At 48.8% G+C, this 18,366-nt stretch overlaps 1 protein-coding gene across 2 annotated transcripts in view; it reads right to left on the bottom strand.

Annotated features, from left to right (window-relative positions):
- Positions 1-18,366, bottom strand: part of NFKBIZ (NFKB inhibitor zeta) — a 329,859-nt gene that overhangs the window by 120,705 nt on the left and 190,788 nt on the right. For both annotated transcript variants that reach the window (XM_069637311.1, XM_069637312.1), the window contains exon 9: positions 15,054-15,223. In XM_069637311.1, coding sequence (XP_069493412.1) covers positions 15,054-15,223 — 170 coding nt within the window. The remainder of the gene's footprint in view (positions 1-15,053; positions 15,224-18,366) is intronic.

Here is an 18,366-nt window from a genome sequence, read left to right as displayed (position 1 = left end):
AACAGAAAGGGAGCTGGAGGGCCTTACTCGCAGTATGGGGACCACCCGTGAGGACAGCGCTAAGATAAAAGACTTGCAATTAGCGTGTACGGAACTCTGGGATAGATTATGTAAGTTAAATTATAGGAAATATACAGAGAGATTACATGCTGGGGGGGATAAGCCGGGTAGATTGCTGGCCTGGCTATACAAAAATGAGACCCCCCCTGTTCGGTGATTAGAGACGCGGAAGGTCGAACTTATAACACCCAAGAAGGGGTTAATGGGGAGTTCAAGTACTACAGACGTTTATATGAGGACACGGGAGAGGATATGAGCCAGGAAATACTGGAAACAATAGAGGAGGTGGGGTTACCCACCTTGGATGACCTAGAACGCGCAGATCTGGACGCTCCCATTACTGCGGACGAGCTAGAGGCGGTGATCCAACACCTTCCCACGTATAAGGCGCCCGGGTCGGATGGGTTACCCAGTGAATTTTATAAAGCATACAAGCAGGAGCTACTCCGGCCGCTATGTTTAATGAAGCCTATGAGCGGGGCGAATTGCCGGCGTCCCTCCGTGAGGCGGTGATCATCCCGCTCCTGAAACCAGGCAAGCCGGACACGGAATGTGGGTCGTATAGGCCCTTGTCCATGCTTAACCAGGATAGCAAAATACTCACGGCAGTGCTAGCTAACAGACTAAAGAGGGTTATCGGCAAGCTGATACACTCAGACCAAGCGGGTTATGTCCCAGGTAGAAATATCACAGATAACCACAGGAGGCTGCACCACATTATTGACCAAACTAGGGAAGGCTCGGGAGAGATGGCCATCGTGTCGCTGGACGCGGTGAAAGCCTTTGATTCAGTGAGGTGGCAGTGGTTAAAGGCGACCCTGAAAGGATACGGAATGGGACCTGTATATACTAGATGGGTCCAGCTGCTATACAGCTCCCCGATGGAGAGAGTCAAAACTGGTCCCACAATTTCGGACAAATGGCAACTCAGCAGGGGGACCAGACAGGGTTGTCCCTGGTCACCTATGTTATACATTTTGGCATTAGAACCGCTAGCAATATGCCTGCGGCAACAATATGGGGAGATAGGGATTCGCACGATGGGGGGCACGTACCTGATATTGTATGCAGACGATATGCTTCTCTACCTGCGCTACCCGGAGGAAAACTTACAATATGTGCTGGAGGTGATGGACCGCTATGCCACCCTCTCGGGCATATCAGTGAACCCTGGGAAGTCCAGCATGTTCCCCTTGGGAAGGTACAGGGGCACCCCATCGGTGGAGCTGCCTGTCCTACGGATACCCTGGCAGACCATGACATTCAAGTATCTGGGTGTGAATATTTACCATGAGATAGAGATGGCACACAGACATAACAGTGAAAGCGATTGAGGGGATTAAGAATAGCATGGTGTTCTGGTCTAGGTTGCCCCTGGCCATGATGGGGAGGGCAGCCCTGCTCAAAATGGTTGTTTTGCCCAGACTCTTGCACTTTTTTGTGAATGTCCCATATCTGATCCCCAGATGCTTCTTTGTGAGACTTCATGGTATGTGCAGGAGCTTCATATGGGGCAACTCCAGGAGTAGGGTGGCCCTGTGGAAGCTGCAGAACACTTGCGATAAGGGGGGCATAAACCTCCCAAACTTTGAACTGTATTATCTGGCGGGACAGACAGTTGATGTATGTGGCTAGGTGGCTGTCTGCGGAGGACTCGGCGGAAGCTAGGCTTTTGCGGGACGATTCAGTCCCATATTTCCTGAGAGAGACAGTGTGGATGCACAAAACTAAGATGGTGAAGAGGGGGAGACTATTGGAGTTGGGCTGGGAAGTTTGGCGTAGAGCATGGAAAACGGTGGGCACCGGGACCCGCTCTCTTTGCAGGTCCCGTTGGTGGCTCTATGTGGGGATGATCCCCAATTGTTCGAAGCAGTCCGCAGATACTGGGAACCGGTGGGTCTAGCCACCCTAGGAGACATATTGCAGGGGGGGGGGGGTATTGGAATTTCAGAGGTTGCATGAGGAGACAGGGGTGCACAGCGGCCAATATATTACATACATCAGGCTCTTGAAACGGGTAAGGGGGAGGTGGTCTGAGATGGCGCTGGCGGAAGAACCTGATGCCACTCTGGAAATGATGTATGATGTCTCAGAGGGAGGACATGAAATATCTAGGATATATGAGCTCCTAAGGGCAAAGGTAGAGAAGGAGCTATTCCAGCTGAGGCAGGATTGGGAGGAGGATATTGGAGAACCCATGACCGATGGACAATGGGATAGAGTGCAGAGGTACCATAAAAAGGTGTCTCGGAACGCGAGACTCCAGCAGATCCAGCTGTATGTCACCCATAGGGCCTACCTGACCCCTGGAAGAATAGCCAGGTTTGGAGGCTCAACTACACAGAAATGCCCCAGGTGTGGAGAGGTGGAAGCATGGTTGCTGCACATGGTCTGGGCCTGCTCTGAGGTGCATAGATTCTGGGAAGAAATAAAGACGAAAATGGCCAGTGGGGGTGTGGGGCTGGACGTGGGGTCTGCTGGGGCATGCATGCTTGGGAATTTCCCCAGGCCACGTAACTCAAAGCATATTAATAAAATGAAAGACCTAGCATATGTCTTGGCCAAGCGCAGGATTGCGATGAGTTGGAAGGCAGCCCATAGGCCTAGAGTGGAGATATGGTGGGCGATATGGTGGTGCTCTTGAGATGGGCAGAAGCTGAAACTGTGGTTTGGTTTGAAGCTGCCACCAGAGGGGGAGAAGAGGAAGTGGGCCCCCTGATGGCCTGGAGGCAATTGGTGACCTCGTTGGCTACACCACACCAGGTCAGTCCTGAAACTGAAGACTCGAATGAGTCAAGCGTTGAGATTCCCGAAAATGCTCATGAAGATGACTCTGATGTTACGGCTCTAGTTTGGGGGGAGGGAGGGTGGAAGACGGGAAATGTATAACGTTTTGGTTTGTTATTGATCACGAACGTCCTCTAAGTTGTAATGTTTGATATGTTATAAATAATAAAAACAAATTAAAAAAAAAAAAATGTTTGTAGTAGCGGACAAAGGCAAAAAGCAAAGCATGATCCTCCCAAACTGACCCCACAGAACCATCCAGAGGAAAAGGATGCTCTCGCTACTTGAGGGGACCTATTTGCCTTCATGGCAGACTTCAAGTCCGAATTCCGCTCCTGCCTATCAGAACTCAACTCCAAAGTAGAGCAGACGGACCAGAGGGTAACAGAGGTTGAGCAGAGGCTGGGAGAGATCGAAGACCGCTCACAAGTCCACACTACCTCCCTGGAGGAAATCCAGCGATCCATCAACACCCTACAAGATAAATATGAGATCCTGGAGTTTAAACAAGAGGACCTTGAAAACAGGGCGCGTCGCAATAACCTCCGGATCTGAGGTGTTCCATCCTCTGTCGACAACAAGCTAGTGGAATACATAGGGGACTTCTTCCAGGCCCTGCTTCCAGATCTGGACAAATCCCAACTACTGCTAGACCAAACGCACAGACTACGCCCACAACGGGGAGTGGAGTCAGACCCTCCCCCAGATGTGATCAACAGGGTTCACTTCTTCACGACTAAAGAGGCCATCTCAGCGATTAGCCGAACGGGAGACAACCTCTCGTTTCAGGGCACCTCACTGCAGATTTATCAGGATCTCATTACTCACTCTACAGAAAAGAAGGGCACTCCGCCCCTTGGCACTCTTTCTCCAATACCAACGGGTGCGGTACAGATGGTCATTTCCAACGGCGATTCAGTTCTCATATAAAGGTGTTAGGCAGAAACCTGTGCAGTTCCCTTCGGGAACACTGCAAAAGATTTAAGGCTACAGGTGTTGGCAGTAAACCCACTTGGTAGCAGTCTGCACCACCCAGATTTACCTGGTAGCTGTGGCTGAGCAGTCAGACTTCCCTCAAGAAGAGTTAGGCAGTATGCAAAGTATACACAATAGGCACTCAGACACACCAATACAAGAAAACACTGACCAGAGCTTTGGTATCAAAGTATATAATTATTTATTTAAAAACACACTGTTTGAAACACTCCAGCACTCTTATTGTAAAAGATTCTAAACACAGTGACTATTGTAATATATACACCCCTTTTCCTTATCAGATAAGTCACAGTAAAACACCACTTATTTTCATACAGAGGTGAGCGCTTAACTAGATGGCACTCCAATAAGTTTGTGAGAAAGGGAGGGAAAAAGACAGAATATGGAAAGGTACACCACTCTAAGATTCAGGAACACTGTTAGCAAGGCAGAAGAGCAAAAGTCACTGGTGAGCCAAAGTCCAAAGGCTGGGCCCACTCTTAGAGAGAGCAGAGCACAAATGTGCCCAAGATCACAAAATTACACTAGGCTTTGAAAGTCTTGCAGAGGGTTCAAAAAGAGTTTAGAGAGGCTTTAGGAAAGTTTAGCCACAGTGTCCCAGGCTAACCCAGGTTCGAAAGCCGGGGGCTAAATCTACCCCGTACAGTCGGTAGCAAGGGAAGCTGGGCGGGACACGGTACCTTAAGTGGTAAGGATCCTCCAGCGGTGGCAGTTGTTCCTGGCAGTGGGTGCAAGTTGCGTCGTCGTTCAGGGGAAGAGAAGACCTCGACTTGGAGGAAAGATGAAGGTCGTTGCACTACCAGGGAAGAAACCAGCCGCAGAGTTTTCCGGTTAAAGGTGGTACCTTTGTTCGCGGTAAAACGTGGTATCCCGGTTGCCGGGGTGCTTGGCCCAGGCAAGGTGGCCACGAGGTACGTCGGGAAGGCAAAAAGACGGTGAAACTGGTTATCCCCACCAGTCAAAGGAAGAAGACTCTCCGGCGGGAGATCTCCTCTGTCGTTGGGAAAAGTGGTGAGACAGTCCAGCAGGGCTCCACCGGTGGTGGTGTCGTGGCAGGTCGGCTCAGCTTCTCCCTCATCGGATTCTTAGGTCCTGTGGCGACTTCTGAAGTTCCAGTCCCCAAAGCCCTGCTTTTATGCAGAAAACCCCCATTCACTCAGCCTAGCTGTCACTCAAACATGCTAAGTGGTGAGCCGGCCGGCTCACCACTTGGGCCAATCAGGACGGATTGGCAACTCAGTCCAGGGTGCCTAAATTCCCCTCCACCCCTCCTAAGTACCCCAGACAGAGTGGCACCACTTTGGAGGGCTTCTGTGGAGAAGGCCGCCAAAAAGTGGAACAAAGGGCTCAACTTGGGTTGGAGTTACAGAAGAAAACACAAACGCCATTTTAGAATCAAGTTTTGGCAAAAAATACCAACCAGAGAATTATTATTAATTAAATAAACCGGCGGTATGTTCAAGGCTACCGTAAATAATTAAATAAAAGGTAGTAGCCTAAAACAATGGGAAATCCCATAGGAAAATATTCGCGGTTGAATATAAAAAGTAGTATCCACTGCCACCAGCCAAAACTCGATCAGGGGGGACGCAGACGTGCCCCCTCGACTAACAGACCCTGGGGCAATTGAATTGCCCCAGCCAGTACGTCCACAATATGATGGTTTGTACTGGTTCTGTTCAGATTTTAGGACTAGTAAAGTCAATGGTGACTTTACATGCCCTGGGAGACGGTCAGTCCCAGGGTATGGAGTCTATACTGGGGGGTCACTATGACACCCCTGTGTCACTGCACTGAGGGTGCTGTGTAACATCACAAAAACATATGAAGCCCTATGGAGTAAACGACCCCATAGCCCATTAAACACATCTAGATTCAAAGAAACACGCTCAAATCATGCCCAAGAGTTAGGGTGAAAGAGTCTCACTCTTGGCAGGAGAAAAAAATAAACCCCAAAAATCCAGCAAAGCTGCTGGGGGACTCACTAGGTTAGGAAATTCAGCGAATCAGCCACTTGGAAGACGCAAACAAAATCATGCATCCAACCTCACCCGAAGAGAGCCCGCTCCCCGAAGCCCAGGCGATCATCATGGTCGAAGATACAGCGAAACCACAGGAGGTGGTAAGCTGGGATGGTGCACACCTCATGGACCTTGGTGACATTGGCCTCGGCTTGACCTCCCTCACCTCCTATGGAACCACCAGCTCACCCCCAGATAAATAGATCTCTTAGACGGTGGCAGCGGTCCACACCCATGTTTCATACCCACTCCAAGGAAAGTTCCAACGCTGAATCCTTGGAAACCCACGGTACTCAAATACCTTGATTCGTTCATTGGCCCAGTTGGCCAAGGGTGCGTCCACACACACAATGTCGGCCCACCCGCTGGTTAACGTTACGCCCCCCTGTTGGGGGCGCGTGTTAAAACCCCAAGTGCAGGATGATACACTCCTAACTCAACAGTAATGGCAGTCTATCCCCCCCCCCAACCCAACTCACAGAGAATGACCTAGTGGCAGACCACCAAACCTTAAGGCTCCTCTCCCTAAACGTCAATGGGCTGAACTCTCCTGCTAAGCGAAAAGCAATCCTACTAAAACTTTGGGATGAAGAGGCAGCAGTAGCCATGCTCCAAGAGACGCACCTGCTACAAACAGATGTGGGCCAGCTCCGTTCCCAATGGTACCCCCTCCAATTCTTCGCCTCAGGAGGAACTAAAAAAGGGGCCCCGCGATCCTTTTCAGGAAGGACCTAAACCCACAGATATTGGAAACAAAAACATGTTCGGAAGGCCAATTTGTAGCGGTCAAATGCCTTCTGCTGGGAGATGTATACACTTTCATCTCGGTATACGACCCCAACGTCGGACAATCAAATTTTTACAGCTCACTGGGTTCCTCCCTCTCACACTTACCAAACGATAATCGGAGGAGACTTCAATGGCGTTCCAGACCCCACAAGAAACAAATCGCACCCCCCGAACCTCCCGACTCCGAGCGACTTCACCCAGGCGCTGAGCATCCTCCAGATGTTCCGATCTTTAGAGGTGGTGGACGCATGGCAGGTGCTCCACCCCACCGAAAAAAACTTCTCCTATTCATACGTCCACCGGACCCTCGAGGATGGACCTCCTAACCTCCCCTCAAACTCTGTCTTTCGTTAAGGAGTTATCCATCGGCACGAGAGCCCTATCTGACCATGCCCCAGTGATCCTGGAGATCCGGGCACAGAACCCTAAATCCGACAGCCCACGCAGATGGACTTTATACAACCCTATCCTCAATGATATGGTAACAAGGGACAAGATCGCAAAATCCATCAAGAACTTCTTTGAAGAAAACCCAGCTTCCGATACCTCTGTGGCAAACAATTGGGATGCTATGAAAGCAGTAATCAGAGGCACCCTGATCGCCCAAGGAGCGGCCTACCATAGGAACAGGCGACAGACCCGGATAGCCTTGGAGGAAGAACTAGGGGCCGCAGAGGAAGCCCATAAGAAAAAAGGCTGGTCCCCTAAAACACAGAGCTATGCGTACAGCCAGGAAGAAATTGGAAGCCCACTATGCGGAACAAACCGCCTTACTCATGGCCAAGGCCAAACAATCATACTACGCGAAGAACAATAAGGCCAATAAAATCTTGGTGGCCAAACTGGCCAAAGTAAGACGAACCAATATGATCGCAGGCCTGCGTGGCCCCAAAGGAGTTGTCCAATATTCAAAACCCAAAAAACAACAACCAGCAGTGGACCACCTCACCAAGGTCATGACGGCCACCCCACAGAACCAACCGCAATAAATGGAATACTTGCGTAAAGCTGCACTGCCTCGACTTCCCGACACAACAAGAGAGGAGCTGGACACACCCATCACAGAGGAGGAGATTGGAGACGCCATTAAATCATTCAAAACACGAGCCCCGGGCCGAGACGGATTCTCGGCCAGGTTCTATAAATTTAGACCACAGCCGATTCCCCCCCTGGTGACACTCTTAAACTCCTTCAGGGAAACAGGGTCGGTAACCCCCTCGATGCAGGAATCGACCACCATCCTCCTGACCAAACCTGGGAAAGACCCGAGGGACCTGGCCTCATACAGGCCGATTGCACTATTGAACATCAACGCAAATCTATACTCTAAAATTCTGGAGAACCGCCTTGGTATCGTCCTTCCGGAGATCATTCAACCAGACCAGGCAGGTTTCATTCTGCATCAGGCAGCAGGAGATAACATCCGGAGGACCCTAAACCTAGTGAACCTTGCTACCTGGAACTCCCAGAAACTGGTCTTAATGGCCCTAGATGCGACCAAGGCATTCGACAGGGTGCATTGGACATCTATGAAGTACACCTTGGGGGCCTTCGGCCTTGGGACAGCATTCCAAACAATGGTCCTGGCCAACTATACAGCCCCAAAGACACTCCTGAGGATCAACGGACATAACTCGGCCCCGATCCCCCTGACTTGCGGGACTAGACAGGGCTGTCCGCTGTCGCCACTGCTCTTCGCCCTGACCATGGAGCCCTTCGCCCTAAGAATTAGGCAAAACAACCAGATCAAAGGCCCGCAGGTCGGCCCTTCGCAACATAAAATCGCCCTATACGCCGATGACGTCCTACTCATGCTCTCAGAAGCCAGCTCCTCCCTGCGACACGCGCTAGACAAAATAACCAGCTATGGAGAGGTATCCGGCTTTTCAGTAAACTTCACCAAATCAGCGCCCCTAAGCATCGGCCTCACCCCAGGAGACCAGGAACCACTGGCTAAGATGTGCCCAATCACGTGGGAAAAAAGGGCGATCTCCTATTTGGGGGTCTATATCCCAGCAGACCCGAAAGACACATACAAAGCAAACTTTCCCCCGTTATTCGGGGAACTGGAGGGAGACCTGAAACGCTGGGCGGCCCAAGAGATTTCGTTGCTGGGACGCATAACAGCATGCAAGATGAACCTCCTCCCGAGGTTCGTGGCGATCCCCACTCCAGCCCTCCGAGACCTACAGAGGAAGATGCTGAAATTTATCTGGAGGGGTCAGAAGGCAAGAATCCCCCTAAAGACACTACTGGGGGGCTCCAAACTGGGAGGACTGGGAGTCCCGGACCTACAGGCCTACAGGGTGGCAGCCCAATTAGCACAGGTCCACACGTGGCAAACAATTACAAACCGCCCTAGATGGGTGGAGCTGGAACAGTCATGAATTCCCCTACCCTTGCGATTTTTGCCACACATCCCCACCCCCCCTCAGAACGCACTGGGGAGACCTTCTACTGGCAACCAGACACACTCTAAATTCCTGGGATTGGGCACTGAAACGAAAGGGGGTTCCGAGAGGTCCGAGCCCAAAATCCCCGATCTTTCATAACCCGGCTTTTTCGCCCGGCGCGAACCCCCGCAAGTTCCAAAATTGGATAAACGGCGGCCTTGAAACCATAGACCAGCTGTACGTGGGAGAGGCACCCCTCCCATTTGAACAATGTAAAGAAAAGTTTCAACTCCAAGAAAGGGACAGGTACACTTACACTCAACTGCGTCACTGGTGTGCTCACCCCCTAACTCGGCAGGCAGCAACGTGTCCTCCCACCGCCCTGGAACTGACACTCAGGGACCTCCCGGCCCGTGGGAGGGTCTCCACCCTCTACAGGCGATTTTTGGGCGACTTCCTGAGCACGAGAACGCGCTGCATGGCCCAATGGGAAGCGGACCTGGGTCACCCGATAGAAGACCAGACCTGGGTAGACATCTGGACTCGGACGCACGCCTCATCCACCTACTTCAACAGGGAAAGTGGATACAAATTATACTACGGTGGTATTACCCGCCGCCGAGACTTCATCACATGAACCCCAAGTGAACTACTTCTGCTGGAGAGGGTGCGGCCACCCAGGCTCCTTTTTCCACATGTGGTGGGCTTGTCCAAAGATCCAGCAATTCTGGAAGGAATGCCTGGGGACCATTGCACAAATTGCCGGGTCAGTGATCCCGCTAGAACCGGAGCCCGTCCTGTTGGGAGGGCCAATCCCCACGATCTACCCATGTGCCGGAAATAGAGCAAAACTGCTGACCCAATGCCTACTAGCTGGGAAAACTGTGCTGGCCCGCGCCTGGAAGTTCCCAGAAGGCCCCCTCATGGCCCAGTGGTGGACGAAACTCTGGGACATACTGATTGCGGAAAAGGTAACGGCAGCAAAGGCGGGTGCGCTCCACAGATTCCAGAACATTTGGGCCCCAGTATTGGAATACGACCAGCGATTCCCGGTACTGACCTATAAACCCACTAATGCATGCTGGACCCTGAGGGATCAAGAAAACCCCGAAAGGGACACAGATGGCGGGGCGAGAGGCAGACGGCTCTAGGAGGAGGAATCCGGGCCTGGGAGCTGGGAGGAGGAGGGGAAGAGAGTAATAAAGTGTCTGTGGGTTAACATGCTTAAATGATTGTGCAAGTTGTTATGTAATTGTCATCCTGCCATGATTTAAAATAAAGTTAAAAAAAAAAAAGAATAAAAAAAACAGACCCTTGAACAAGCTCAAAGACTTGATGTACATCCTAGCGAAAAGACGCCTCGCCATGGGGTGGAAAAGCCCCAAAACCCCTAGCGTGACTCTGTGGTGGGAAGACCTATGTAAATGGACAGCAGCAGAAACTAGGGCTTGGGAGAATGCTCAACGGGAGCAGAAATTGGACATTAGCGAGGATCTACAACAATGGGTGGCGCTCACAGCGACATTGTTCCACCCACGAGAAGTAGTCTCCTCTGATGACAACACAAGCAGCTCATGAAGACACGCAGGAGCAGGTGGAATCGAATCCTTTGGGGCACGGTCTTGGGAAAGTTGGGAGGGGGGGGGAAGGGCATTTGAAACTCTAATTGTTGGACAGTGATAGGTTTGTATTATTCAAGAAAACTAATAAAACAGATTTTTAAAAAAATGTTGGGTCACAAGCTGATTAGACCTGCAAGTTGGGAAAGTTCTACAAACATTCATCGTGAGAGGTAAGTTCTCTCAATCGGGTTGGCACAGTACCTTAATATGAAGAACAAGATGCAGCAGAAGATGTTGGTTCCTGGCAGTTCCTGCAGATCTCACTGTTGCTGAGCCTTAGTCATGGGGACAAGAGGGAGGACGTTGGGGGACTCCTGCACTGCACGGGATCATCAGAAAACAGTGACAAAATTGAGTCACTTCAATTCCAGTAGCTGTTGATTCAAGCACACAAGCTGGTGTCCCTCTCCCTGGTTAATCCTAACCAGCTTCGACAATGGTATCCAGGTGGCTTACGAGTTGATTGGTCACACCAACTCAAAAGGAAGTCGTCGTCCTTGAAGGGGCTTCTCTGTCTAGATGAGCTTGGCAATTCGGACATGCAGCAGGGCTTCACCGGGCAAACCAACGGTCCAGGAGTTGCAGTATCCGTCCTCTTCAAGCTAGTCTTCGGTTCTTTTATTCTAGTGGTCGACTCTGCTTTCCTTTCCAAGAGACTCACCTTTTAAACAGTTTTCTCCCTTTTATTCCAGCCTAGCTGTCACTCACCCAGCAGGGTGGCTGTCCTTGCCCGACAGTCAGCAAGCCAATCACGCCAGAGTGCATTTGGGTCTCCTAGGAGACTAAGCACAGGGAGTTTCGGGCACCGCCCTCACTTCCTGCCCACCCCAGACACTCAGGCGGCAGAGGCGGTCTTCAGTCCAGAAGCATGTTAAAAGCATACGAACAAGACAAAACCTGGTTTGGCGTGCAGAGAAACACTAGAAGGACCTTTCCGAAAAGAAACAGTGAAAAAAGAAGACGACCAGGACCTGTTTAAACAAAGGGGCTTAAGGCGCCATCTTGAAAAACATGGCTCCCGGGATTTTTAGCTACCGTTGTTTGCAGTCGGGAAAAATCATGGTAGTTCATTGTAAAACCACTGCCACCAGCCATTTCGATAGGAAAGGGTAGCATTTGACTGCTACATGAGTATTTAGACATAGGGGATACTATGTAACCCCTCCTGCACTCTATTGTAAGATAGTGTGTGCTGGGTCTAGACATTTGGAAAGACTAGCAAGTCAATTTCCCTTTACATTCTCTGGGAAACAGTAGTTTATCCCAGAGAAGGTATTTAAACCTTCGGGAAGTCTAAAAGACATCCCTGTGTTACTGCACTGAAGGTGCTGTGTAACACACATGAAAAGATGATGTCTATGGAGTTGTTTAAAACTCCATAATCAAAGAACACGAGTAAAACGCACATCAAAATACATGAAAGTGGGGAAAAAAGGCTCACACTCTTTCCAGGTAAAAAAATCAAGTCCTCAAAATCTAGCAAGTTGCTGGGGGTCTCTAAGGTGAAGGGAATTAGCACATTTATGAGAATTCCCCCCAACAGGCCATCCTAAAAGGGTCTTTACTGATTTAGAAGCTAAGAGTGTACAGTTTTGAAGTGTATTTGTGTGTTGCTTTTATATTGCTCCCTTCTGAAGAATACTTATTCTAACTGACTGATAAATGAATAATTTATTATTCAAGAAACCTTGTGTAAGTGTTTATTTGAATACTTGTCACTGTGAATCTCCGTGTAACTTCCCTACAGCTCACATTGACCCCTATTGAGATACGCCTGGCTGATCAGCCACACTACCAACCTTTGTAGTACAGACTTATACCAAAAGTTGGGTTCCTATTGCCAGGAGGTCAAGGTTATTGTAGTGCACCCTAAGGGTACTGCATACAATCTTTGCCTAACAGGTTGTAATTACGTTAAGCATTTTCAGTGCTTCCTGGCTTGGGAAGTAACATTTTCTTCAATTGAGAGTTGACCTCAACACTTCTGTGCAGGCCTTGCAGATTGTGCACCATCAGGTGGGCTCCCCTCGATCTCCTGTATTTCTTCAAGAACCACTGGCTGGTTAACTAACTTTTCCTCTGAAGATCTTCATCACAACTGGAACTATCCATTTGACAGTGTCTGTCCTGGTTTCCCAAAGGTCCATCTTCTGATCCTATTGGCTTTGGCAATGCTGGTTCCTCCATAGGTTTTAATTGTGAACACTTACTTATTGCTAGGAAATAGACTGCCTACATCCCTCCTCTGGGAGAGTGTAGTTATTTACAGTTGCTATTTGTGTTCTGCCTAACTTTGAAACTTTCCCTCCCATCTCAATTTTGCAAAGGTGATATATTTAAGTGCTGATACTGACCTTTACTGGCGTCACTCTGTGTGCTGGATAGAAGTTACCCACTTGCAATGTTGTTTCTTATATTACTTGATTCCATTTCACCACGAATCCTATTATTAGTAGTTGCTGCATTTTAGCTTTGCTCATTTGCCCAGTATATAATAATTTAACTTTTAGGGAGTGTTTACTGGATACCTCTGAACTGATTAGATTGTACTGCTCACATAACTCCCTCCTAAAATAGGCCTGGCTGCTCAGCCACTCTACCGACTTGTGGTAAGTCTTATGAAGTCCACCAACAGTTGGTCTTTAGACTGACATCTTCTGATGTACTAGTTGCTTCTTTACAAAAAAGTTCTTGTACATCATAACAAGTAGATCATGTCAGGTACTTAGGCATCCTTAGGGCAACATGCACCGGCAAAAATCCTTTGGCCCTCATATCCAATAAAATGCATCAACATGGATACTTTCCGTTGTGACGATATGCTGTTCCCACAACAGGCTTTTTGACAATGTAAAAAGCCTTTTTCCCCAAGCTATCCACTTAATTTTAGGTGGGCCTGGACTAGGCATAAACATGGGCGGACCAGGCACCCTTGCCATTGCCATATTGAGTCTTGTTCCCCTCCATGAAGTTGTGCCTACTACACTTGAACTGTTTTATTTACTGCACAATGTGATGTCACAAAACAAATGACAATTTAACTTAGTGCCATCAACACTGTCTTTTTGTATCAGAACGTGCAGCGAAATAACTGGTGATCTATCCACCTCACTCAGTGATGACACATCAGCTCAATACAGTACCTTTAAAAGCCCTCCTCAGAATCCAATATCCATGTGGTTAGGCAGGCAAATGTACCACAAGCACTAGATCCAGGCGTGAATGCCTTCCCAAATGGTCCCAGGGCATATGCGTCGCGGTGGCAGAGCACCGAAATTCCTCTCTAAGCAAAGGTGTCCCGTGATGCGTCTCCATACGTCGAAAAGCAGGAAGTAACTATCGCGCCAGCGTTGCCGGGTAACAGCTGATTGCGTCTCTATTAGATCTGCCTCCTTCCTTCTCTCCTCCCACTCCAATTCGATAAGCAGAGAACGTAGTGTGACGGTGTTACCAGGATACACCCACACAATTCACGTAATGAAGGCTCCGCTATGGCGTTCAGACGCAGTTATTTACACCGATGCACTCCTGTATTTAAAAAGATGCACCTCCGTACGCACTGCCACCAAACTTATTACGAGTAAGGTCAATTCATCAAAGCTTTTGCCGTACCTCTCATGCCAATGTTCGATGCATCCACCATATGTTGGGAGCTCCGTGGACTCAGTGATATCACTTTGCTCTGTGATCCTCTGTAGGGTGACGTTTGAAGAACATTTGAGTGAGTCTGCTTTATGTGTGTGCACACACTGTAGGCCTCCACCCTGTGTCCAAGCCTTATAGGATCCACGGTCCGGAGAAACCATATTCTTCATATGTCATGATTTCCTTCAGGATATCCCATCCTAAGAAACATCCAGTCCTTCGGTAGGGGGTCTCGTGGGTCCTCAAATCCTCAGCGCCAATGAAAAGAAACGCTGCAGCACTTTAGTGGAGCATACATAAAATGTATTTTAAGGAAACATACATAAGTAAAGACACCCAACCTCCTCTTACAGCTCCCTTCATCAACTACCTCACTTCATGCCTAAACATTCCTTTAAAGAATCTATAAACCACATTCCACGATGGCATTCCACCAGCTTCTTTCTCCCTTCTCGAAAAGCATTACATAACAAACGTACCCAACATTCAGCCATTCCATCACCACTTTGCCATGCCATAGCCATACATTGCTCCTGAACCCCCTCCCCTTTTCTCTTTTTCAGTACCAATGTTTTGGCGATATTTGGTGGTTTATGCCACCAAACAGCACCAAAACAAATTAAAGGGTCTGAGGAAAGGACTGTCAAACTGCTAGATTACTCTATGTAAATAAGGCATTTGCTAGATTTAAAATGCTCCTTTTTCTAAAACTTTATACTTAGAATGTAAAACATACTTACTCTTGCATTAACGGATGCTCCCATCTGGATCAGACATCTGACCGTCTCTAACAGACTCTTGCTCTTCATGAGACGATCCTGATCTTCTGGTGTATGGGACGGCTGGTTCTTGGACAGCCCATGAATAGCAGCATTGTGAGATATCACTGCACAATGTAAAGCAGTTAGGCCTTTAAAAAAAAAAAAAGTCAATTATAGCTAACATTTAAAAAGTAAAATGCATTGAACAGTGAAGACCTTTTGCATTCTAGAAAAGAAAAAGAGTAAAGAGGTACCTAAAATACCACTCAAGATGTGCATGTTAAAAATATGATCCTATGCAAAATGTATGGCATGGGGTCAAAAGAAAGTACTGCATGCGACGAAAACTCAATGAATAGAAAAAAATACAAATACCACATTTTTACTATTACCACCATACTCCCAATGAGGCTCATTATGTGTTCAGAATCTTCTTAAAAATAAACTATAGGAGACTTATCTGGCTACAAAAAAGGGTCCTGTGAAGTATGCCCTACATAGCAAACCCAATATAACACTGCAGCAGAATCCAGTCCAATTGTACAAGGCCAATACATTTCCAGATTTTGAATTCTGCTAAAAAAATGCATTTTTAAAGGTGGATAGCCATAAACCGTACCTCTGCCAACTGGCTCATGAGCTTTGGTTCGTCACTGATCAGTACACCAAATGTTACCTGCTTTTAATCCTGAGCGTCACCAGGAACAAGTGAAGCACACTTCCGTTCCCCCAGGTCTCTAAGGGTAAGGGTGCCCCAAAAGCACCCTGCTCCCTGGGAAAGGAACAGTGAATGGTTAACTGTGTGTGTCCAGTGGCCATTAAGATGGATTTCCAAAATCCGCCCTGGTGGGAGGATTTTGCGAGGCCACCATTATGGTAAACAGGGAAGACACAGAGGTTAGCCAAACCCAATCCAGGTGTGGCAGCAGAGCAGTCAAAGCTTAGCCTCAGGAAGTGTACGAGTGGTCTAGGGCTACAATGAGTCCACACAAGAGCCCCAACTTTCAGTGCTATGCGGATGACACTCTGCTCATTTTCAGGCTACCTCCAGCCATCTCTTCTTCTCTCATCTCTGACTGTCTGCCATCCAGGAGTGGTGTGCCGCCAATGATCTCTGCCTTAATGCTAGTAAGACAGATTCTCCTCATCGGCATACCCGCTCCCTCCTTTCCTGTCACTCTCTGGCCTGCCTCTCTTGGCCCTTTTCCTGTTCCCACTTGCGAGGCTAAAAACCTCAGGGTCATCTTAGACTCTCCACTCTCCTTCTCTCCTCACATCTCTGACGTCTCTAAGATGTGACACTACCGGCTGCACCGCCTCAGGAGGTATCCTTCCTTTCATCTCCTCCCCCTGCTCCAGAGGCTCACTGTATCCAGAGCTCTGGTTCTCTGTAGGCTGGGCTATTGCAACAGCCTCATTCTAAATCTGCCTGCTTCTACTCTCCGCCCTCTGCAACTCATCCAGAACAGGACTGCGAAACTTGTCCTTGGCCTCAAGCCCAGGGATAGTAGCTCTCCAGGCCTGAAATCTCTGCACTGGCTCCCAGTGGCTGCAGGGATTAAGTTCAAAACCCCCTGCATTATCCACAAGGCCTTCTGGGGCCCGGGGCCTCAATACCTTAAACTCCCTCTTCCTAAATATCAACCTTCTCAAGCTCTTCGCTCATCCGCCTCCAACTCCCTCAGGGTCAGTCGCTTCTCCAAGCAACGAGTTGGTGGTAGATCTCTTTCTTCGGCTGGGGCCTCCCTCTGGAACAGCCTCCCTGCCTCCTTGAAACTTGAGGAGAAACATCTCCGGTTCTGGAAGCACCTCAAAACCTTCCTCTTTGCTTCTGCTTTCTCTTCTCCTCTCCCCTGCTGAACACCTGGCTGAAACTGCACTGGTTACCTGCCACCCTCTGATCTAGGGCCCAGGTCCCCTCCCCCGCCAGTTCACATCTGCACTGCCTCCCGGGCAACCCTCACACTAAGACTGTTTTCTGTAGCCCTATAGTCCCACACCAGCATTTGACACCCGATGTCTGCGCTTACCCTTTGCACTAGCCACCAGCTGGCCGCACTTCTTATTGTTTTATTTATTCCATTTACCCCATGTAATGCACTGTCCTCACCACCCCCCGCACTTTCCCCTTCCCTGCACTTGCACGATCTGAATGACACCTGGCCTAGTAGGATCGTTATTTGTCTTCCCTATGTTCCCCCTCCCTTGCCGCATCACGCCTTGCAACACTTGTGTATAGGCGTTATAAGTGTCATATTATACCATTAATTCCATTTAGACAGTACATACAAATTATTAAGCTTAGATTTTCATGCTTTGCATAGGCCGACATATAGTGGTTGGTGCAGAGTATTACATGATTTCTTTTCAACTTCGGAAACTTTTTCGTCAGAGGGCGTCCTGCGTCGATGGCGCCGGGTCAATGTCCCTCAAAGGCCGCCATCGCGGGTGACGTCACCGGATGTTATAAATAGGACGCATGCGCCCGTAGCCTCAGTTTATGTTCTTTTCCCCATAACGTGTGACACGCACATATCCAATGCCTGCTTGACTGCACATAGCCTTGCGGAAACGTAAGCTGCAATCGTATAGGAAATTCTTCAGAGGGGCAGGTTGGGAGGGCGATGTGGAATACTTTGTAGGAACATCCAATCAAAAGAACGTTACCAGTAGGTAAGTAACTTGTTCTTCGAATGGATTGTGTCATCCAACGTATTCCACTTCTTTGACAAACTCCCAAAGCAGTACCGGAAAATTGAGGAGGGAAAATAATTTAGAGTACACAATAAGATGGCAGAATAAAGAACCGCCTTAACAAAGGCCATATCTTGACCATGGATTGTATCCAGGGAGTACTGTTTAACAAAGGTGTGGATAGAAGCCCATGTGGCTGCATCACATTTTTTATACCAACTCCCCACTTCAGGGCAGTGGAAGTAGCCACGCCCCTAGCGGAATGAGCTTGCCGCCCTTCCGGAGGGTCCTTGCCCGCCAAACAGTAACATTCAGTAATGGTGAGGATAATCCACCTGGAGAAGGTCCGTTTTGTAATAAAGCCTGGCCCAATCAGTGACCACCATACCCCACAAAGAGCTGATCGTCCACTCCGACCCTGGACATCCTAGAAATATAAAACCTCAGAACTCTCCTAGGGTCCAACCTATGGAGTCTCTCCTCTTCCTTACCAGGATGAGGAGGAGGATAGAAAGAAGGAAGAACCACTTTCTGTCTCAAATGAAATTCAGACACTACCTTAGGTAGAAAGGAAGTACGTACCCTCTGTACAACCCTG

The sequence above is a fragment of the Ambystoma mexicanum genome, chromosome 7p (assembly GCF_040938575.1).
Source record: "Ambystoma mexicanum isolate Mex_15411 chromosome 7p, UKY_AmexF1_1, whole genome shotgun sequence".
In the NCBI taxonomy this organism is placed as follows: domain Eukaryota; kingdom Metazoa; phylum Chordata; class Amphibia; order Caudata; family Ambystomatidae; genus Ambystoma; species Ambystoma mexicanum.
Note: the sequence above shows the minus strand (reverse complement) of the source record. Positions and strands in the feature narration are given on the sequence as shown.